The sequence below is a fragment of the Oryzias latipes genome, chromosome 4 (genome assembly GCF_053564925.1).
Source record: "Oryzias latipes strain Hd-rR chromosome 4, Olatipes_Hd-rR_3.1".
Taxonomy (NCBI): domain Eukaryota; kingdom Metazoa; phylum Chordata; class Actinopteri; order Beloniformes; family Adrianichthyidae; genus Oryzias; species Oryzias latipes.
Genome location: NC_136240.1, coordinates 33,887,812 through 33,912,021, shown reverse-complemented (window position 1 = coordinate 33,912,021; position 24,210 = coordinate 33,887,812). Strand labels below are relative to the sequence as shown.

Below are 24,210 nucleotides of genomic sequence, written 5' to 3'. Positions count from 1 at the left end.
CCGCTGTCATCCTGATAAAAACAACCCTTCTTTATTTTTTCCTCTCATTTTGCTCGTCGGCTTTCAAACCTCCACCGTGCAGCTCTTGTTTTCACAGTCTCTGTGACTAAAGGCTCACATGCACCATAAGCCGTCGTCTGTGGCACCAAAAGCCACACAGAGCCCACCAGAATACGATATGCACCATCTGCTAAGCTGCTCGCATTTCATAAACCAGGGAGAGCAGGCGGGATCAGGGCTGTACGCTAGATAGACACACAGATGGGAAACCAGAAAGACGGACATGCAGACAGACGAGCGGCGAGACGGGAACACGGGCTTTCAGACGACTGGAAAACAAAGAGGTCAACAGGAAAATGCTTTGTTTGCCGGTGTTAAAGACGCACTATAATAGTTTACTTTTATGAAAAACATGGACACTTCAATTCTTGAAATTACCATTTAAAAGACCTAAAATAAATGTCACAATTGACAAAAGGTGTGTTTGTGGCTGTGAGTCTGGTGTTTTGGGGTTTTTTTCAAAGAAGGGAAGAAATTATTTTCACTTGAATATCTGCTGCTAGTTTGGTTACATATTTATTTATTGAGTTTCATAGATTACCTCTTCTTTTTAACTTTTGTTTAATCTGCTTTAATCCTGCTAGCCTGTCCTTGTGCTGCATCTGCTAATCCCTCAGAAATGTCATTTATTTCAACCTCATGAAGAGAAAAAGGACAGAATTTCTTTCTTGAATTCCCAAAGTAGAAGTCCAGCAGCTGATCACCGGAATTTCTGTTCAGCAAAGTTACAAAAACGTAACAGGTGAAAATGTTTTCTGTTGTGATCTATTTGCAAAGCGTTCCCAGTGGTCTTTAAATTAGGATTATGAGGCTTTTATCCAAAATTTACAAAAACTGTTGTTTTCTAGGACATAGTTTCTGCAGAGCAGCACCAGCGAAAGACAAATTCACATCTGTGAATGTTTTTTTTTTTTTCAAATTCACAACAATTTGAAGGGAAAAAAACTGAAATGCAGTTTTTTTCTTAATGTTCTTCCATATATGTCTTCCTTATTGAGATAAATGCGACCTAAATGCCTAAAAAAACACTCACAACACAATTTTCATCGGTGTGGGTCTTTAAAGGGAACTTGTATCGTCTCTATCTTTGACTATACCATGGTTCTGGTGAATGCTCGGTTCTTTTTTTTTTTTTTTTTTTTTTTTAACTTGTCCTGTCCAACAGCTGGGCAAACAGATGAGAGCTGAGGGCCTCTTGTGTTGGACATATTTTATTTTAACAAGAGGGGTTATTAATCTTCAGACAAACCAAAGGTATGTCTGAATAAACCCCTTTTGTAATTGAGGCCAAGCTTAATTAATTTCAATCATGTTTGAAAATCTTTGGTGTTGGACCGGACGGAAAAGGAAAGAGGGGAAGAAGAGAGAGGGACGCTAGAGAGAGGGGGGGGTAGGAGGGTGATAATAGGAGGGGAAGGGGGGTAAGACCATGAAGCAGCATAGAGCAGACAGGTTTACTGGTTGTTTATCGTTACGGTACGGTTCAAATGTAGTACAAAAAGGGCGGGGCCTGTTCACACACACTCAAATATTATCAACACACCTGCTAGCTGCAAAAATGTCCACATGTCAACATGTACACAAAACAGATAGTGTTCACGAACGCATACCTATGCCTTAAAACCAACTAGTGTGAAATCTTTCATTCATTCAATCATGCAAACTATTAGTGCAAAGGTGAGCTAACACCTGTGCTCAGGTGAGTGTTTATGTTCTTCTAAAATGGATGATGGAATGTGAAAAGAAGGAGGAGGAGCGCCCAGCCACCCCCACACCCAGACCCCCGCCGCAGCAGCAGCGGCAGCCGGAATTCCCCCAACGCCACACGGGAACAGGCAGGGAACAACCGCCCCCCGGAATGCTCGGTTCTGATTGGCTGCCGGCTGTCCATTGAGAAGTAATAATGGACACCTGATAAAGACCTTCAGTGCATAGCCAGTTAGAACAACAGAAACACGTGTTCATGAATAATTTTTTTTTTCTTTTTTCCAAAGCTGGAAATAAAATTGAGGCATCAAATAGTGAAGGTCTTTTGATGACTGTGCCACTATAGCAGGCAGAACTGCGTCACATGTTCACATACAGATGCAGTGGACAGAAAGAGTCGAGCACGTGTTCATGACCACTGATTCCCCAGATCTCAGGTGTCCTGATCTCCGCTGTGGATTCACAGAATGACCGAGTGGATCCCAGACAGGCAGAGTCCTCTGCCTGCACCGCAGCCTGCAGATCACGGCATTATGCAACATTTAATTGAACATTTTGCATATTTAATGTCATAACCTCTGCAGCACTGCAGCGGTGAGCGTTCAGAAGGAGGGAAGGGGGGGTCCCTGAATGTTTAAGGTCAGCGTTGGGGTTGGGACCGGCTCTTCATGGCAGGAGGGCAGGGAGCTGCAGATGCTGATGACTCTCCCACGTAGGTTAGACGTGGCAGACGTTTAGCACCCCCTCCCCAGTGTTTAAACACTGTGGCGTGGTGGATGGCTAAAGCTGCAACGCTGCTGCTTCATGAGCATGGCTCAGAAATTAGAGGTGGGGGGGTAGTAGCTGCAGAGAAAAAGGGCTGTAAAAAAGGGATGAGGGAAAGAGGGATGAAGCTGCACTGGCAGAAATGAGAGATGCTGAGAAAGGAAGGACAGACGCATGGATGGAGGAAAAAGGACTAAAGAGAAAGAGATAGCGATGTGTTTGGAGTGGGGGGGGGTGGGGGTGAAATGAAAGCAAGAGTGCACGCACAGACACGTAAATAATGTGAAGCAACAACGGACTCTGCGCCCACAGAGGAGATAACCCAGAAGGCTATATTTAGCTTGTTAGGCCTGTCATCCACACTGAGGCCTGTTTCCACAGACTGGGACTCTGCCCCCCTCCCAATCCTGCCTCCTCCATTCATCAGCATTAACTATTAAAAATACCAGGGTGGAAAAAGAGTGTGTGAGTGCGTGTGTGTGCAGGGGGGTTACATCTGCAGCTGTTGCAGATTTTAAGTGGATATTTTGTCTAAATATCCTTTTTTTTAAGGTCATATTCCTGCAGGATCATCATTTAGTCTCTTAGGGTAAAGTTTCTGCCCCTGGAGTGTTTTTTTTACACGCCTTACAAGTGAACCCATAATGCAGCTGACAAAAGCAGTTCTGCACGTGCTCAGTTCGGGTCCTTTTTCACCAAAAACAGAACACGATGAAGTGAATAAAGGGTGTGACGCAGGGATGGGAAACGCCTCTGATATCCTCTGGTACCTTCCCATGTGCAGGAGTTAGAAAGATCATTTCACTTCTAAATATGTGCACAGATTGTACAGTGGCCCTGAGCTACCAAACCACATCAACGGATCGCTCAATGCAAAAATATAGATTAAAGATCATGGCAACTAAGTAAGAAGTGTGCTGAAGTGTGCATTATCAGAAACGAGCGCACAGCGTGGAAGTCTGAACCACTTCAAAGGCCATTTTATATTAGACAAAAGAAATAAATATTCAATCAGTTTTAAGTACTTTATTCTTGTTATTTTTTTATTCTGTTTAGATCGCTCTTTTCACAAAAATGTGTTATGTGGTGCAGCCCGTTGTCACGGCTGACCTGCCCCGACCTCGAGTGCAGCGGCAAAGGAAAGCGATATCTATGCAGATGATCACGATGTGTTCAATAACGCATCAGTTCAGAGAGAAAGTTCTCCTCTCACTGCTTGTTTTTGTCCAGATGAGGAAGATAAAGGTTGTTTTAAAAAAGCCAGTGCAGTGATACAGAACGTGTAAGCTATGTGACCGGAACTACTTTTTAAGGCGTGCGGTTCTCACTGTGCGTTATCACTTTTTAAACCATGGTCTGGGTGAATACTCGATTCTGATTGGCTCCTGGGTGTGCATTAAAAAGTAAAAAGGTGAACTTTCTCTATGATCTAATGTTTTTTTAACCCATTGTGACGATCTGCATTGATATGAGGTGCAGCACCACGTAACAAATAGTCGCTTTTTGTGAAAAAAGCAATCCGAACCAGAAAAATAACAGGAATACAAGAATAAAGTACTGAAAACTGATTTAATATTTTTTTTTTTGTAAGTGACCGTGGCATGAGCGGGTTAATGGACGACAAAGTGTGCATGATCAGAAATGAGCGCACGACGTGGAAGCCTGAGGCTTCATACTTCGTCGGCCTTTAATCCTGCCTTAACGCACACCCAGCAGCCAATCTGAATCGAGTATTCACCCGGACCATGGCATGAAAAGCAAGACAAATAATAAAAAAAAAAAAAAAAAATTACATTTAGGATATCTATTCAAAATTCTAGAACGCGAAACGGAATAATAAAAAAGCGAGACAAAAAAAGCCAAAAAAAAGCAAAAATAAGTTCCAGAAATCAAATGTTGTCGCGCGGCGAACCAGCAGCTGGTTGCGATCAGGTGCTTGGACATGACCGCATTGCAGTGTTTGTCTCGTTGATGAATTGGCTTACTTTGCAGAGCAACTTGTTGCAGAGGTCCGAGGTCTTCCTGAACACAGCTTGAACAATACCCCCCCCCCCCCCACACACACACACACACCTGTTTTTGAAGAGGAGAAGAACAATAACTCACACATGCAAAGCATGAACTATATCCTTTATTATCATTAACATAGAAAGACCGCGGTAAGTCTGATATAAGCCCATCTTTCTGGTTTAAACAACAAAACTTTATTTTTTATTACTAATTTTATTTTTGTACAACAAAATGCTGCTGAACCTTCTCCTGGTCACACTTCTCCTTCCACTCTGTTGAAACGCTGGGATGCAGCAGAACAACCAGCGTGTCTATGACCTTTGGTGACCTTGTGAAGGGTGTGGATGACCGTCTTCTGGACATCTGCCGCGTCAGCAGTCTAACCATGATCGTGTAGCGTCCAGATATCACTGAGGGTTTTTAAATGTAGCTGATTAGATAGTTTGCATTATTAAATCTTTTCACACTTTTGTAAGTCACTTGTAAAATATAATCAATAAAACGGAGGTGAACCGTAACCATTAAATAGAAAAGAGCAATGCTAGGAATCCCAAAAGAATGTTTTATGTACAGACAGACTGCTCTAAACAAAACAAAACGTACTTAAAAATGGAAAAAGGAAGCAGAAAACGCTGAGCTGCATTAAATTTAATGGCGCTCACCATTTTTGCTGCGTTAATCCTGCTAATGGAGGTTTTATTGTCATTCTGAAACTTCCCTTTTTACATTTTTGTAAAAAGGCCGCTAGAATGCCATGCATCGCATGGTTGAGTCAATGTAAAGTGTTGCTGTGGAAACAGCAGCACCGCCGGGTCCGATCGTTGTGAATCGGTTGGTTGGCAGAGCGGGTTTCTGTGGTGTTTTGGGATGGACCCGTAAGCCGGTTAATATCTGTTCAGGTTTTTGTGGCTACAAACGTACACGCAGTCCCGTGGCGTCTGTGGGCGTCACGCGCTCCCCAGACTGTTGTATTTATAATTGATGGCTCTCAGATTTCACTGCCCTCCTGAAATTCCACTGTGTATTTTTACATTAGATTGCATTGTGGCTCTGACTAATGACGGGGCTTGGTTACACACATTTACACACATTTACACACATTTACACACAGTGCAAACAGGGCTGGAAGGAGTTACGTTGGCTGACTTGACCAAAGTTTTTGCAGAGTAAATAGGATTCAGTCTGGAGTTTTTATACCGTTTGCGAATACAAAAATAATTCGCGTGTACACTCGCTACACGCCCCTCACCCCCCCCCCCCCCCCTTCCTTATGCCCCTGTCACCCTGGTCAGGGCTTTACATGACAAATTGGTGTAAAAAAAAAAAAGTTTTCCGAGCTATGTTATTTTTAGAAGAATCAACAAACGTTTTGATTTCCTTGGCAACTGAGTTTTTATTTTTGTTACATTTCTAATATAATCATATCTTATGTTGTCAGCTTATCTCATAAATCATTCAGTTCAGCTTGATTTGATAAATGATCTTATAAACGTGCGTGCAGCAGGAGTACGCCACTTTAGGGAACGCCGTTCATGATCTAGACACTTAAAAACCTAATAATTCAATTAAGTTCACAGTGTCTACAAGTTAATACTTGTGTTCTTAAATTATTTTTGCTCAGACACACTTTGTTTTTGTCAAACGTACCGCCATGTTTCAGTGGAATACCTTCCGCCTTCGTCAGAGTCGTCATCTGGTGATGATGTGACGTCTTTAAAAACAGATGATTGTAACTGAGTCACCTGTCAAACTATGAAACGTGACTCCGCCCATTGATGTCTGTTTTTTGCTAGAGGATGTTGCTCCAGGTATGAGAGAGCAGGAAGGCCCCCTCATCCCTGTTCATGGAAGTGTGGACTCGCTTTCGTATCTCCACCGCCTCCTCCATGATCCAATCTGCGGTGTCTGTTGTCTTCAGTGTGGAGAACTTTGGCCTTTTCCCAGTCCAGGATGTGGTTTTCTGTGTGTTTGCAGTGGGCTGTTATGGCTGATTTCATATTTTCTTGAACTGCCTGTTGTCGTCTTGCTCTTGTTAGTATTTTGTTTGTTTCCTTTTCGCATTCTTTTTGATGTTCTGTTTGTCTTGTGATGAAGGTGCGTCCTGTTTCTCCGATGTACGTTTTATTACTTAAAACCTAAATTTATGAATTTTGACGCTCGAGAAGTTAGGAGGCGATAGATCCGAAGGTGGTTTTTGTTTAAAATTCAAGATGGCGGCCTTTTCCCCAGGTGTGTTGTGGTCACAGGCATCCCCTGGTGGACTCTGTGTGAAATTTCATGGCGAGGGCGCAAACAAAAGTTTATTTTTCCAAATTGGGTGAAAATGGAAAAAAAAATCACAAAATTTCCCACCCTGTCACAAAATAGCCACCAAACCTGATGTGGCCATCCCATAATAATTTTAAAACTTCCTTTGGATATCTCTGACACATGTATTTTGGGTTTTTAATTTGAGGATTTTGAAGTATTGTTTTTGAGCTTCAGTTTTTTGATGGTTTCTACCGCTGTGATGTCATCATCTTTTTAGGGAGTTGGTCCTATTCTGGTCCTTGTAGTCCAGGACAGAATAAACCTTTTAGCCCACCAAAGACGAAGCCCTGAGCTAGGGGTGGGCTGCCTTTAATCCTGTCTGTAAAAAACACATCTGCTGCAGGGTGACATGTCTCTCTCCAATCCTGCGTCAGTGTCTGTGCTGCAGTTACAGCAGAGCTGCATCGGTCCAGCCTTCATGAGAGACCAAGCTGCTGCCATGAGGTGAAAAATAGCATCAAATTTCCTGCTTACGGAATAACATTAAGAGGAAATGTGCGGCATCGGGTCGCATATTTACAGCCGCATTCTCCTTCCCGCGCAGGACGATCGGCAGAAATAGACAACAATGTCCTGATGGGTTCAGTATGGGAGCTTCTGCAAATCATTTTCATGTCATTTTGTTGATGACTTCACCCGAATCTAAACTCAAAACTCATCAAGACGGAAGGAAGGAAGTAAACCAGCTTTCCGGCTGCTTTGAGAGAAACACAGGTCCAACATTGCAGACACTTAAATAACCATTTGAATTAATAATACGCAGCTAGGATTTAGAATTTTAGATGACTCGAATTTGAAGTTTTACTAAAAGATGCCAGAAATTGGCGACAGCACCACAGTGAAAAACAGAAGGCAAAACTTCTGTTATGCGTTTGAAAAGGAGCTGCAGGTTTTGATCAGATCTTTGCTGAATTTTTCCACAAAATATTAGGAATTTCTAACCTTTGCTGTGCAGACTCTCGTTCGTCCAGGTGGTTTTTATTTACCGTTGTAGGTTAAACAGAGCTCCACTGGACTAGCTTTTTCTCTCCTAGTGTTGACTTCTAACTTTTAGAAGGTCAGCTGCGTTCACACCGAACACAATTCGTGTGGCAGAGGCGTCCCGTTCTAATGTTGAGTCGATGTACAGACCTGATCAGAGCTCCTGCGGCGTGATTAAGGCATCGGGCGCGGCGCGTTGGTCTAGCAGCAGCCCGATTTGAGCATCGCAGAGAGGAACAGCTGCATCTTGAAGCGCAGATGTGTTCTGCTGCCACCTCAAGGGGCTTTTTGGAAAATGGAACGTGCCATAGTGCGCACGGGGTATGAGGGTGGTACATACTGTAAGTGCCCGTAACAGGCCTGCAGGATGACTATGATTGTCCAATAACTTCATTCCCACTACGTCCACACCCCCCCCGGTGGTCAATTGACCACTTTCAGTAAAAAATCCATGTAAACGTTTGTGTTTTGTGGCTTCCGTGTTCGAAACTTTCATGTTCACGTGTAGCTACGCACTTTTTAAGACCATTTTTGGGCTCTGCATACAAATTCAATGAGCGCTCGTTGAAAGCTAAACCAGGTTGAGCCTAGACCAATCAGGGATTCGGGTTTGGTAGTGAGGTATGGATGGCATTCCCTTTTTTGTAATCATTGAAGTACCAATTGTTTGAAAAGTGATCATGGAATTGCATTAAGTTCTATCAGACCATGTTTTTTCATACATCAGAATAGAGCTGTGAGAAAAAGTCTGGAGCGAGATTGTACCAGATTTGCCCCACGTTGCCGTTTTGCCCGAAGCCTCTTCCAGCTGTAGGTGGTGGACAAGCGCTAACTTTGGGTACCAACAGCATGAAGTTCTCGAATGTCTCAGTTTTTTCTATAATAAAAATAAATGAAAGCATCTTGTGTTCTTTAACTTGTTTTGAAAATGAAAGATTTTCCAAAATAGGTAAAATCCCACAAATCCAAATGCTGCGACATTGTTCTCAACCTTGCTCTGATGCAACAGGTTGCAAGAGGAGCAGATCTGCAGATGCATCTGCAGACCTGTAGGCTCCGCCCCCTAAGGCTCCACATCCGTCCTTCATAGCTGCTGTAACACAGACATACTTTAAGGCCTTATTTTTTACTTTAACGTCCCCTTTTTGAGTATTTGTGCTCATTATTGCTAAAACTTCTCATATCGGTTGACACTACCTAGGTGAAACTGCTAGAAAAGTCCAATGTGTAACCAGGAGTTTTCCCACCAGATCCAGACTCTGACAGTCCAACAGAAAAGCCCCACAGAGCCTCCAGTGCACACATTTGTGGGGCATTTAATAGTATTACTATCTGAAAGCAGAAGTGTTGCAGAGCAGTTTACTTTTTTTCGGTTTAGGTGGGAATTTAAAACACCAAAAACTAATATGGAGCGACAGAAACAAAAATATTCATTTTGTAACTTGGCATATTTTGGCTCCTTTCAGAAGGAACAGGTAAATAATTTCAAATTTACAAGCAAACTATTATAAATTTGCAGGTTGCCCCAACTTTCTCCTGCTGAAAATGTTTTTGAGGTTAACATTTGTTTAGTTTTTTCTTATTTTTTAAGCATTTAATGTAATGTTCATGACCAACTGTAGTGATGTTTGGATTTTCATGGATGTTTACACATCTAAATAAAATGTCAAACACAAATGTGCTGGTAAATAAATATGGAAAATAATACGCATTAAGTAGAAAAAGAAACATTAGTGAACTGCTAACTAATGCATTAAATAATACACTTAGTAATGCATAAAAGTGTCTGTTGACATGTTGAATAATGCCTAATTATGCATTAACTAGCGCTAAGAAAGGGACCCTCATTGTAAAGTGTTACCTAGAAAACAACTGCAAATATATTCACACAATAAAGCTAAACGCTGAGTGCTCGGCAAGGAAGTTTTAATTCTCCCCCATGCTGCACTTCTCAAATCAAGGTCTTTTCACGGGCTGCAGTAATGAGGTCGGCCTGTTGGTAAACGACGGCCCCCCCTGATTATTAACCGCTCTGCCAGTTGTGCTGAACTGCTGATGATGGACCGCTGTGGTCGTTCTTCACATGAGCTGATTGCGCCTCGGCCTGCTGATCGATGCACCTCGGGAACTTCGCCAGCAGAACCGGACACTCCCACCGGCGCTGTTTATGATTTGCCACCACGCGCTAATTTGGACCAGGGTGTAAAGCTGCGCCAAAAGTGTGTGTGTGTGTGTGTGTGCGTTTTCAGGCCGATGAAGGAGGAAACTTCACCCGAGAGACGACGACGAACACTCCTTTTGTCGAGTCCTAATATCACCCACTCACACACACTGGGGGGAACACATTGCAGCGACACGCATCTGTGGAAGAGAAGAAGCACACACACACACCCACACACACACACACACACAAGAATGTCCCATTTAGAGAAATCACCTTGGATTAGACCCACTTCCTAAAGCTTATTTTAAAGTCTGCCAGAATTCCTTTTGGAATGCATGGAGGAGATAGAAAGAGGGGGAGTCTGGCTCTGCTGTCTTACATCCAAGTCTGCGAGGGAGGGAGGGGGGAGAAAAAAAATACTCCCCACAGAATGAAAAAGCGGAAGGGAGGATAGAAGACGAGGCACAGAGCACGGGCGAGATACAACGACACGCCAAAAGAGACAGACGCAAAAACTGTGTTCAGTCCTTTTCAGCGAGAATCTGTTGGAGGTTCTGCTCGTCAGACGAGGTTCAGGGAACCAGCGGAACCATCGGAGGACCAAACGGTGCGACAGAATCAAAAAACAGTACGATTAGCTTCTCTTCATTTACAGAAATGCGTCATTAGCTTGGACCTTCAAAGTCCTCAGACCAGGTGATTTTTGTGGATTATTATTTTACACTTTGTCTGGCGAGCGACCTTCACATCGTCCTCGGCAACTCAGTCGAGCGCTTTCAAAGAAAAGTCCATGTAAACGTGCCTGAATGGACGTTTCGCGCGTCGCTATGCACATTTTTAAGACAGTCTCTACGTACAAAACGTGTGTCCATTGAATGTAGAAAGTTCAACTTTGAGCAATCAGAGGCTCAGATTTAGTGGTGACGTATGGATGGCGTCCGCTCCCATTCCTTAAAGAACCAACCGTTTGAAAGCTGATCATGACGAAATCCTATGACACCAAGTCTTTCCTGTGTCGGAAAAGAGCTGTGAAGGAAAAACTTGGAGCAATATTCACCAGATTGACACCGCTTTGACATTTCACACCAAAACTCTTCCATCTTTAAGTACACGCGCTAGTAGAAACAGAAGAAGCCCCTCCCTGCTTGTCCAATGTAAACATCACCAGCTTAATTCAAGAACACGTTCCTGAACGTGCGTCACATGACAGGTGTGAACGCAGCTTCTCTCACACTTGAGTTTTCCATTTTCATAATTGACCTGTGACATACACATAACCATTTCTAGAATATCATAATGTCTTTTATTAAAAGTTACAAGCCTAAATATGATAAATATGTAAAAGAAACAAGTAAAATAGTTAACGATGCATAATAAGGGTGGGATTCTATAGGTTTACTTCCTCTTACTTCTTTTTAAAAACATTAAATTAAACTTCCAATTAATGGATTCAATGCGTCATGCATTGTTTTTATAATTACACATATGTATATTTATGATTAAGAGTAATTATACTGGCATCATTTATATGTGGAAGTGCAGAAATACATCATTTTTACTTTTAATTTTAAATTCTCTAAGCAAATTACTACTATCATCCAAAGTTTGATACATAGATATTTCTCTTTTTTGTCTTCTTTAGTATTTTTTTGAATTGATAACTAGAAATAAATCAATTCCAAGTGCATCTATGAAAACCATTACAGACGTCTCTCATATGTTTAAGTGGAATAACCTACAGAATCGACGCCTCACAAATACCTTTTTTTTTAATTAAGTTTAATTGATTTCTCTCTGGTTCGATTCTATTTTAGGCAAAGTTTAGTAAATAAAAACAATCTGTGTAAATTTAGGAAAGCTAATAGTTTATACAAGGTTTTTGTTCATCTGCATCAACAAAAGAAATACTTAAAAAAAACAAAAATAAAGTCTGGGGATATTTATTTAATCTTAGGGGGGGCAGAAAAGTGAGCAGTGTTACCAAACACAGGTTGTCTGTTCTTTGTGTTTGCGCTGGTTTTTTCTCTGACTGCCTGTTTTTTCTCTGACTGCCTGTTTTTTCTCTGACTGCCTGTTTTTTCTCTGACTGCCTGGTTTTTCTCTGACTGCCTGGTTTTTCTCTGACTGCCTGGTTTTTCTCTGACTGCCTGGTTTTTTGGTCAGAACTAAAGGAGAAATTCTTGGTTTTCCAGAGAAACAAATGTACGAGGATGTTTACAGCTTTAGTAAAGGTGATGGATGAAGGTTAAAGCTCCTTTTTATTAGCAGGGTTTTAAAGGAAAACGTAACGGCTTCGTTTTGTTTGTCCTCTGAAATAACGAACACACTTTGATCCCTTCACGCTGCATGTCACTAGTTCACAATTTAGGATTAAATCCAGGACTCCACCTGATGTAGCATCCTTGAAAAGAGGAAAACACTTTTTTAACATATTTGGAAATAAAGTTAAAGTTATTGTTTTCTGTTCACTTAAGATCATTAACCTTTGAGCGTAATAAGAATGACTGGTATGGACAGGTTTTATTTTGTTAAAAATCAGAATTACAAGATGCTTGCTTTTGTCTGAACGTATTTGCAGAAATTTTATGAGGGTAGGATGGATTTTGCATGATTTTTGTTTTTTGTCTTTAGTTTGCTAAGGTTGTGCAGATTGTGCTCATAGAATAAACCCAAACTTTCTGAGATTACAGATGCGTCACAAAAATACTAAAAGTTTTTATTCTGGAGCTCCTCACTGAAATTCCTGCAGGTTCTTCTCCTCTAAGGCCCCTCTGCCCTTCAGCTCTCTGGCTGGGTGTTCCTGCTAAAAGATCGTTCACGACCCCCCCCATGGTAGACCTTACTCAGCATCCTGATGCTTGGAATCACACCCACAACCGTCACACATGCGCTCACAGCATAGATGTCCCACAGAAGCTGAACGTGACGCCGCAGGAGCAGAACTGAGGGAGATAACAGCAGGTTTGGACCCAAACAGGAATCAGTTTAACGGTTTCTTCCGTAAATAAAAGTCTGCTTTGAGCTTTGCGGCCGTCAATAATCTCTGAACTCAGCGAGCAGCTGTTAACATCTCCCGATGCCTGGAGCTCTGCGAGCTTCTGAACAAACGTCTAACAACCCGGTTAGCTTTGTCTAGATCCTCTGACGGACTCGTGGAAGGAAACGAGTCTGAATCTGAGGAGACTTGTGTTGCTCTCTGAGTGCTGAGCAGACGACATGAGTCGTTTCAGAGCAGGCAGCTCTGATTATGTTTTAACTTCAATTCACCAAATTAGGAATTGAATATTTTGTTTTACAGACAAAAAAGGCTTTGCTGCCTATGATAAAATACTATTTTATTACTTTTGTGAATCACCAAATGATCTAAAAAAACCTTCAATATTAGTTAAATCTTGTTCTTTCAGTCACTTTTTGCTGCATTTTCTGTTGCATCTTTAGAGTTTTTCTTTAAAAAAAAACTAAACGCATGATAAAACTGGATCTTTTTTTTTTATAATACATTTTCCAGTTTTACATGAAGACTTTTTTAAACATCAGGATTAAGTGTGGACTGAACCAGCACCACACGTGTTTATATTTACACAGAAGTTTTTACCTCTATCATGTCATCATGTTTTAAAAGGCAGTTTTCTTTAACATTCGCCTTTAGGTTTTATTTAGATTTTTATATATTGACACATCTTTTTAGGTGACCGTTGCTGCAAAGACATTTTACTTTTTGGATTAGATCATTTGGGAGATGATGCTAGGCATAAATTATTATTATTATTTTACACCTCAGATATGCAGACGACACTCAGCTTTATGTCACTGTCAGCATCAAACTCTGCTGCTGCTCAGAGTAGCTGAACGTCTGGATGTGGTCAAACCTCTGTGACTGAGTTAAGTCATTGTTTCCAGAAAAAGCTGATTTCTGAAATCTTGGTGTCGTAAAAGACTTTTATGAGTCTTCAGAACCAAACTGGGCTCAGCTGCTCTGATGAACTCAGATGTTCTCCAACTGTTTTGGTTCAAACGTGTGTCTCTGTTCTGCAAAGTGAAGCACATAGTTTCTTCTTGTGTGTTTTTATTTATGTCTTTCTTCATTTTAATCCTCTAATGTTTTCTTCCGTCTAACATGGCCCGTGAGGGTTGCACAGTAAAACTGCATTGTAGTCGTTCCCCTTTTTCTTATGACAAGAAAAAAATTCAAATAGGTAAAAATAATAATTTTAATAATAATGAAGCTGGCCGTGAAAGGCTCCGGCAGCCCCGTGACCCCGAAAGGGAAAAACGGTCAAGAGAATGAATGAATGAAAAAAAAAATGAAGCTGTCAAATAAACTACATTTTCTGATCCAATGGATTTCATAAAGACAAACAGAAGACGTCAATGGAAAACACGATGAGCGGTGTGATCTCAGAACCGTCAGTCTGATGCCGTCTGACCCTGCAGTTAGTGCTCTGTAACCTCTGTGGAAAAACCGCCACGTCTGTCCTCTCCAATGTGTTTTCTGCCAAATGTTGAAACACACTGCAGACAGCAAACATGCTGACACGCAGCACGGTGGCCGGCTTCCAGCACACACACATTTCATTGTTTTTCCTCCATTCGTTTCACTTTTGTCCCTCAATATTAATATAAAATCTGTTGGTTTTTTTGTTTTTGTTTGTCCCTTTCCCTTTTTTCTTAAACTTTCTTTAACTTGATCGTCAGGGACACCTCTGAACCTCAGACCCATTCTAGTGGTGAATTTGTCACCTGGACGACAATAAAATTGGGTAAAGTGACTTTCTTCTTTCTTAGTCTTCATCTGTGAGGATGATGATGTAATTTGACTGATATTTAGGGACAAAATCAAAGAGGTTGGTAAAGAATTGTGTGAATTCTTGAATGGATTTGATTTTATATTTCTTTTTTTAATGTGAACCCTAAAGTAATTGAAATAAAGCATGTTTTTTCTTCTCCTCCTCAAAATGCTCAGCAGCACTCTCCTTTCTATTAGCTTTTGCTCGACTGCTGACTGCTCTGCGTTCCCATCATGCCTTCATTGCATTTCTGTATTCAGAAAGCCGGCTGGTTTGCAAAAGAATGTGGATTTTTGGAGGGAAATGGTTTTAGACTGTGGGTGTCTGTTAAAGGCGTCCATTGATTTTTTTTAAAGGAATGCTTCGCACCATTTTGGCCTCTATTCGAGGAAGAGCTTGGTGAGCCATTCTTAATTTGTTCTGTTCTGGAGGGGAACGTGTTTGTTAACTGTTTCCTGTTGGATTTCCCTTCTGGACTGTTTCCTTGTCTGCGATCATTTGCTTCCCATCATCAGGTGTAATGTGATTCTTTTGTGATGGCAGTTTCCTGTTAGTCGATCAACTGTCCCTTTCCTTAGACTTTTTTCCTTTTTTTTTCGTCTTATGGTTGGATTAAACTGTAATAGAAAGTGATTTGCATCAATGCGTTGATTCAACAGCTGCTCCTGGGAGCATTGATGCTTTAAAGGTTGTGCTTTTAGGCTGGAGCTTTCTCACATCCAATGTTGGCGCTGCGAGATAAAAAAAAAAGAAAACCTGAGGAGAGGAGGTGAAAGAGACAAGAAGGGAAAAGAAGTGGAGGGAGAGACTGAGTAATGGGTGGAAGGTGGAGGGGCTGATTTCAGCAACGTAGGGGGGGAAATTAATGAGAGATGAACAGCTCCCTGAGTTAAAAAGATGAGGAGGGCCGAGCGGTGATGGAGAGGTGAGGAGAGGAAGAGGCAGAACAAAGAGAGATGTCTCTCGTCTTTCATGTGGAGAGCGCAGGAGGAAAGGCAGAGCTGGAGGCACAAAGGGGCTAGTCAAGTAGTGTCTCTGTTGTGTGCTGCTAATGCACACGTGTGTTTTCACTTGTTTGTCTGCCCGACTGAAGCATGTGTGCCGTTTTCCATGTGAAAGAGATTCTTAGATTGCACATGTCTGTGTCAGCGTGAAAACATTATTTTTTTATCTGGTCACAAGAGAAATGGGGAAATATGAAAGAAAGGTGAGCAAGAAGGTGGAGAATATTGATACAGGTGGAGGGGAGGAGGGGCCGCGTACTGAATGACAGAAACAAGGTAAAACCAGAGAAAGGATGAAAATGACCAGAATGGAAACTAGGCATCAAATAAATGAAAGGAGAAGGTTAAGTAACGCAAAAAGATGGCAAAAAAGAGGAAGATGGTGAAAGACAAAGGCGCCTGACAAAAGGAGGACTCCTCTTTTGTAGCATTTGGTCGCAGCGGAGCACAAACAACTAGATTAAGGTCATGGTTTAAAGAAAGCAGCATTTATTGTTGTCTCCCCACAGACCCACTCTGCCGCCGCCGCAGCCTCCTTTCTTTGCGATAACCATGTCACTCTGTTTCCGTCAAGCCTTGTGGAAATGAGCAGTTACTCTTTGGTAGACTCTGACCCAGTTTGTTACTTTCATTATTTTATTAAAAAGTAAAGCTTTAATAATCCTTTAGCTCAGAGATAATTGGACATAACGACTTGCAGTGTTTTTCGGACTACAAGTCGCTTCGGAGTATAAGTCGCAGCAGCCAAAAAATGCACGATAAAGAAGATAAAATCATATATAAGACACACTTTATGGAGAAAAGTGCAATGCTTCTGATCAAGCCCAGCTTAATGCTGCGTCCACACCGAACGCGATTCCTGCATCAGATTTGTGTAGCATCAAATTAAGTGGCAAACGCGCCGTTTTCTGTCTGTGGCCAGAAAGCTTGTTTGCAACACGCAGGTGGCCCAAATCTTTTTTCTACTGGCATGCTGTGGGCAACTGGTCTTAGGAATTTTAAATTCTTTTAACCCCTCCCTCAAACCCTGTAAACTGCGCAAGGATACCGTTAGTGCTGTTCACGTGACACGTCTTCGCTTCTTGACTGTTAGATATTTGGAAATTAGGCAGTGGAGTTTCTGTGGACATCCTACACTTATGTATCGCGTGCACACAATGTGCACGCGGTATTTAAGGGTGCACTAGTCTACGTGTAATGACCAGTGCGGCGTAAAGGCATCGTACTGCACCACAAGTGTGTGCAACTTATCCTTACAAATACCTCACAATAGACTTGCCACGTGCAACAATGGTACGTTCCATTGAGGTGGCCGCACGAGCCTCAAGAGAACTGTCAGATACGCCTGCACCCACCCTAAAGATGCAGCCGCTCCTCTCTGTGACCCTCCTCTGGTCCAGAAAACCCCAAAAACCTGCAGCACCCACACTGGGCATCCCTCTGAATGTATGCATGTGACCAAGGCCTAAACGTCATATGTGTCAAGAGAGAGCGTTGGCTTGGAGGGAGGGACGCAGAGGTCCACATGATGACCTGTCCTTGGTTCGAATTCTCACGTTTTTGAGGGATTTTTTTAAAATGATTTTTGCTTAAAAAGTATAAATGATGTCGCTTATGTAGAGCAACATTAAGGCTTGGAGAGACCTGAGCAATCTGAGCGACCCCGCAGTTTTCCCGTACAGTACATGCATTACTCGTAGTACAGGGCCCCCCCCCCTCCTCATGCGGGTACTTGGGTACTTTTTAGCCTGGGGAGGGAAACACATGTATGTACTTAGAGAACATACAAACTTTATACAAAAAGGATGCAACTGGGATTTAAACCAGCCCTCCTTTGGTGTACTAGTATGCAGCTTTGATACGTTCCAACATGTTTTTATCACAATTTAGACTACATATCTTACAGTACTCTGTATTTTTGATACAAAAAAAATACGATTTTTTTTCATGTGAATCTTGTTAAATCATGATTGTTTTAATGCTGTGGTTACTGATAAATCAGCAAAGAGAACATAAACATGCAGACCATAAAGCAGACTTCATAGGCTACAGAAGAACTGGTTGGGAGGGACAACCTGATAGCTACAGGAAGATAGAAATTGAGGTGTGTGTGTGTGTGGGGGGGGGGGGGGGGGGGGGTCTGAACGAGGCGGAGAATAAATGGAGAGAGGACGGCGCTTGAGTGAAAATGAGTGAGAAGACAGCGAGGAAGGGAGAGCTACGTCTCCCTCGCATCCGTCAGAGCGTCGCCCATCCAGAGGCAGAGGACACCTTTGTCTCCATGACGAATGTCTGCGTGCCGCTCGCCTCCGGGAACGTTACTGATGCACCCTGGGAGTGGAAGAGACCCCCCCCCACATTTGGGAAGCACATGGACACACAAAGCCTTTAGCAGACAGTCTGACACATGCAGGTACACAAACACAGATGTGTTCCAACAGCGTGACATGCTTGAATCTACAGTGAGACCCTTCATTCCTGCCTCATCCACATGTTATAATGTGTGGAAACATTGTTTGGTTTGTGATCATTTCTATGCTGATCAATCTGCTCAGTCTTCCTTTGCTCCGTATTGGTCTGTAAGTGCAGTAAAGTGGTGTCATCAGCTTCCTAAAGCTTAAATCAGCCCATTCCGGACGCTTCACACCTCTGACCCAAAGTTCACGACCAATTTAAGGTTTATCCTCAAATCCAAAAGGGGTTTGTTCAAATATACACCTCGAGTGATCAAAGATTCATCATCTCCTATTGTAGAGGTCAAATCTGTCCACACAAGAGACCCTCAGAAAAAAAGGGGGTTATTTATGGAGACAGTGATCCCTTACTATAACGAAGTTTACTTTTCACGGTTTCGTTACTTCACAGATTTGCATCGTGCATTGTGTTCTGCATTCTGACTGGCTAAAAAGTCACTCCGCTTCTTCTCTACCTGTGTGTCAATAACGTTGCAGTTTAATATGTATACGTACGTACAGGCTCCTTACCAGTGACGTGCAGTCAGGAGAGGCAGGTGAGGCACAGCCTCACCTGTCATTATGGGAAGAAAAGAGAACAAATAAATTCAATTATTATATTTAATCAGTAAGTTGTGCTTTGCGGTCATTTTCCATTTAAATGTACCATTTTTGGGTGTTTTTTCTTTTCAAAATCGCTGAATTTCCGCATTTGCCGTTCAGATACTAAGTGACGTGCGATGAGGCACCAGCCCGCTGAGCCTCACCTTGGATTGCGCAATACCTATGCAGTCAGACGGTACTGCTGTCTCTCTGTATGTCGGTTCAATCACTTGTACTATATGAGCTGAGTTTAAATAATTTAGCAGATGTATATGATGCACAGTGCTTGTTTTTATAAATAACTGTATGTGAGGGACGTGTTTCTTGTGCTGAGCGCTAAACGACGGCGAAAAAGCCGCTGGGTGAGGCCAGCAGTTCTCGTGCCTCATGTTGCAGTTCTCGTGCCTCATGTTAGGGGGCGCCGGTGAGCCCTGAGATTATGACGCTAAAAAATACTAGAAGAAGTGATAGGAAGCGGCAACTCATTTTCTTCAGAAGGAGCGGCGTATGGACTTTATTTACAACTAAAGGTAAGACGATAATAACGTTTGTGCTTTTTTCTATGCTGCAGTTTGTATATGAAAAAAAACATGTTGAAATTATATTTTAAACAAAACGTTAACTGTTGTCAATCAAATGGTGAATAAGCTACTCAGTTATTTATACTCATGGTTCATATGTTTGTAAATCTGACTGATGACGTCAGTGCCTCACCAGCCATTAACCTCACCGCACGTCACTGCTCCTTACTTGCCAAATTGACATTATGTGTGTGCAAATTCTCTTGCAATTTTCGAGTTTCTCTAAAACCCATAGAAAAAAGAGCGACAACAACTGCCTCTCACTATGTTCTTCTCCCGAACAAACACAGCTGCACCGCGGGCTTCTAAAGGAGAAAACACTGCAGAGCGGAGTCAGGATGCAGCGGCTCAGTCTGAAGAGCAGTGAAATACACCTGAGTCACTATTTGTCTGACTGTACTTTGTATTTTTTTCATAATTGTTTTTTTATATTTTCTCCCGTTTAATCCAATTACTTGGGTCGCGGTGGGCGGTGCTAATCTTCGCAATTTGAAGTATTTTGTTCACATCGATGATTAAAATTATTATTTGTCAGTACAGTACAGAAGTTATTTGTTGAAAAAAAGATTCTAAAGTACTTTTATTTGTGAATAAACGCTTGAGCCTGTAAAATGGTTTGTTCTTTCTTTTCAATGTATAATAGACTATTTAATTGAATAATAATAGTTTAAAAAAATAGAGGTTTCTACTTCACGGATTTTGCCTATCACGGGTTCTTTCTGGAACGTAACCCCCGCGATAAACAAGGGTTTCCTGTATTGTAAAAATATCTATATGTCAAAATTTATCGCTGGAATAAAGGAATAAAATTAGCTAAATGTATGTCTATATTCAGGTGATATTTTACTGCCGTTTGTATCACTTTTTTAAATTGACAATTGAAAGTAGAACGTATGCTTTGTCTTAAATTTCTTCTCCGATCATCTATTGATCTATTTTCAAAGTGTTCCCAGTGGTCTTTTAATCACGATGAAGCTGTTTTTAGCCAAAATTAAAAAAAACTTGTGTTGTTTTCTGGGACATAGTTTCTGCAGAGCGGCAGGACGTTGCTAGAAATTCATTTTTAATTGTGGTTGGGACTGTTGGTGCTGAGTGAGCTGACCTTCCTTTCCCATCATCCCTTTGTTTACTCTCTCACTAGCTTTAAACTCCAGCCTAACATTACCAGTGCAACAACAATATTGTAGCTATGTAGCCGTCCAGTTCTGATCCAGATTCCAGCTCAGACGAGGAAAACAAAGACGTTCATGGATCTATTGGTCTGACAGTGGAGGATCAGAATGGAGTGGAGCAGGGAGCTTAGAGCCCACCCAGCGTAGTTTCTACATCACCAATACGACCTTTTTCAAACACATTCTTTGTCTGCTCCTGATCCACAAAGTTTTGAATCAAGACATATTCAGACATCCAACTTTGAGCATAATTTCCTTTATATATGTCCTCCATCATCAAAAAAAAATCTGAGAAGAACATGTTAGAAACACCAATTTTCATTGGAGTGGGTCTATAAAGGAATGTTTTGCCCCTTTCTGCTTTGACGACGACACAGTTGCTTCTGTGAGGCTTGGGGTTTCTGTGGCCTCAGCTCAGACTAATCTGCTTGGATTGTGGTCAGGGGCTTTAGGTCTAAATCAAAGACAAGGGCTGCTAAGGAGATTAGCATTAGTGCTGCTTGTCAGTTACATCAGAACTAAACAGCATATATATTTCCTGATAGCAGAGGGAAATTCAAACACAGATAAATAAAGGTTTTGCTGCTCTCGGTGACCCACTTCTGCAGCTGTTTTAGCTCGTCTTTGTTGAGCTGACGGGTTGTTGTCACACTCTACATTACGTGGGGGTGCTGAGCTGTAAAAGCAGTCCAGTTTTCCCTCTTAAGAGCATAGGAACACGCTGCAGATGTTTGTACGGTCGCGACACCAGCCCCCACATGTGGTTTGGTTGGTCTAAAAGCATTGACAGTTTGAATGACGCTAAAAAACGGCTTCGTTTCAATACTGCAGGTGTGCCAAACGTTTCTTCATTCATGTTTTTTACGCACAAACGCTACATGTTGAGCGGGAAAGCTCCTCTCCGGTGGCACGCCCACTGTTTTTGTGTCAGACACACTCAAACACAACCTGCCATGCACACACTGGGAAAGTGATGCCATCTAACTTTCCCCAAGCTGGAAAGACCTCATTACTGTCACACAGTCTCTCTTCCCTCTCTCCATTCTTCTCTTCCATTACAACAATGATGAACAGCAGCATATGTGGCGATGCAGCGCAACAGATGTTCGGTGGGGGATATTGTGTAAGGAGGAATGTTAATGTGTGCCGTGAACAAAATGCCAACGCCGCTCTGCCATTTGTTTTTGTCTCTGCAGTACTATGAAATGTCCTACGGCCTCAACATCGAGATGCACAAACAGGTAAGAAATAAAGGATTCCTTATGTATGAATGTCTTCCTGTTTGAATGTCGCTTCCGTTTATATTAAAGTCCCACTCCGATCATCTTTTGATCATAGTGGTCTTTAATCACGATGATGCTGTTTTTTGCCAAAATAAAAGAAAACAGTTGTTTTAGAGGACTCAGTTTTTGCAGAGCAGCAGGAGTTCATTAGTAAATCACCATGGAGTTATGGGCGGGACTATTACTGCAGAGCAGCCCCGCCCCCTCTTCCCCTTCAGGTTGCTGAGAGCTCGGAGCGTGGCGCTTGTGGCTTGTCCAGCGTATTTTCTACGCCATAAATACATTTTCGTCTGCTCCTGATCATCAACGATTTAAATATAGAAATACAAAAGAAATGCTTTTTGAACTTGTCTCAAGAACATGTTAAAAACACCATTTTCATCGGAGCGGGTCTTAAAAGGCTGAAGAAAGAATGTTTTTAACTTCATTTTGTTTAGCTGTTTTTTAGCAGAAAAAATTAGATGTGTCTTGTTTCTGTTTGTACCTTTGTCTTTGACAGTCATACATTATCAATACTGTGCAACATTACAAGAGGAAAAGTGGCATTTGAAAGCCAATCAGATGCCCTAGTCTAGAAAGATTTATTTTATTTTTTAAAAAGAGCAGAAAGTTTGAACCTTTGTCGTCTGGAGCATTTGTGTGTGAGAGGAAATCCATCAGTAATGGTTTATAAGAAAAGCTACTTATTATTGGCCAGTGTTCTGATAGGACTGATTGTGATCATAGATATTAGCCTATATGTGTTTTTATTTTTTTTTATTAAATCATAACTTGGAACGTATTTACGCAAGCAAGTGAGTTGACAACAAATGAGTACCTCTGAGGAGTGAACTGGACGTTTGTCAGTTTTGTTAGTCCTTCATTTTTGCATTGATGCATTATATTTGCTGCAAAATGAATCACTGTGGGGGTTTTTTATGTGAGGACAGAATTTCCTCTGAGCCTGCGTTTAATGCCTGGGGGAAGACGTGATAGTGACACGTTTTCAGCTGTGTGCAGCTCTGTGAAGGACTGGGATGGACTTCACGGTCCTCCATTTGGTGTCAATTTAACGTTTCTTTCTCTGTCACGCTAACTGGAGTCGCATCGTTGGGCCGGACAGGTGGGGGCCATTTTTCCAGCTTTTCCTGGAGTTCCTGGCAAACACCTTAAGAAAGCGGTTTGTGGTTTGAAGTCGTCTTCTATTGACATCATTATGCCTGTTGTGATAATTATAACTCAGAGATGCCAAACAGTAGTTTTCCGTCCTGACAGTGAATGCTGCTTCAGTGCAGCTCGGAAAAATGGAAACATGAATTAGCACTTTTTTTGGGGGGGGGGGGGGGGGGGGGGGGTGTACTTTTGCTCCTGGTATTAAAACCCTGGGAGAATTTGTCGTAAAGAGTTGGCTGAGGAGTTTTTTTTCAGAATATTTTTGTAGAGTTTCTTTGAGTGGGGGCTTTTTTATAGTTCTTCCAGACCTAAGTCTAACCAAAATTTAGCCAAATATCTCCTAAACAAGAACTTTTGACTTGGTCGCATGCATGAAACGTCTTGAACATGGAACGCATGATTGTTGTGCGTGCGGTAAGTGTGTTGTGAATTGACTAATGTCAGTTATGATGCACTGGTGAGGCTGTCATACTCTAGTCAGTAGTGAGATGCGAGTACTTGCCCTTTCCTCACCCCACTGATATGTAAGTGTCTGTATGGCCACACAAGCTAAAGACGGGCTGCACTATACAGTCATCAGGAACATGCAGCAACACAAGTCATACATTTTCTCTTGTTATTTCTTCAGTTTATGTTGGTGGGCTGTCATTCTTTTCCATACTTACCAGTGATTTTAACCCCAGAGCACGATCGGGGGGTGATTTTCACCCGAGCAAATCTATTCACATGGATTTCAATATGTCGCGTGTCGAGGAGTCTGTACCTTCACCAGGGAGGTCTCACGTGTCCCAGGAGTGGGTGGACCAAGTTTCTAGTATTCTTTTATTATTTTTTAGGATTTTTTTTGTTCTCAAATTCCTAATTTTTCAGTAATTTTTGAGCATGTTTCAAGGAACTTCCTATGTTTTTCTTTTTCATTTTATTACACATACCACAGTTGAAAATAAAAGAAAACCACTCTAATTTATCACGTGTTGAAATGTCTTGATCTATTTTTTTACTTTTTGCTGGATATATTACAGTATATTGGGTAAAAATTACCCGGCAAAAGTGACGGTGTACTTTTTATAGCGAAAGTGTTCTAGGGTTAACCTAAACAGGGCTTTATTGGTTTATGATTCATTAGAAATAGTATATAAAAATTATACAATTAGGTGTTCTTAGCAACTCCCTTCTGC

At 41.7% G+C, this 24,210-nt stretch overlaps 1 protein-coding gene across 6 annotated transcripts in view; it reads left to right on the top strand.

Moving 5' to 3' along the window:
- The window catches only part of tle2b (TLE family member 2, transcriptional corepressor b), a 104,691-nt gene that overhangs the window by 28,876 nt on the left and 51,605 nt on the right, over positions 1–24,210 (top strand). For 4 of the 6 annotated variants that reach the window (XM_078946333.1, XM_023954565.2, XM_023954566.2 and 1 more), the window contains exon 5: positions 21,794–21,838. In XM_078946333.1, the coding sequence (XP_078802459.1) occupies positions 21,794–21,838 (45 nt within the window). Of the gene's footprint in view, positions 1–10,674; positions 10,694–19,294; positions 19,375–21,793; positions 21,839–24,210 lie in introns of those variants that run through there. The other 2 variants (XM_078946334.1, XM_078946335.1) reach the window with 2 other exon arrangements.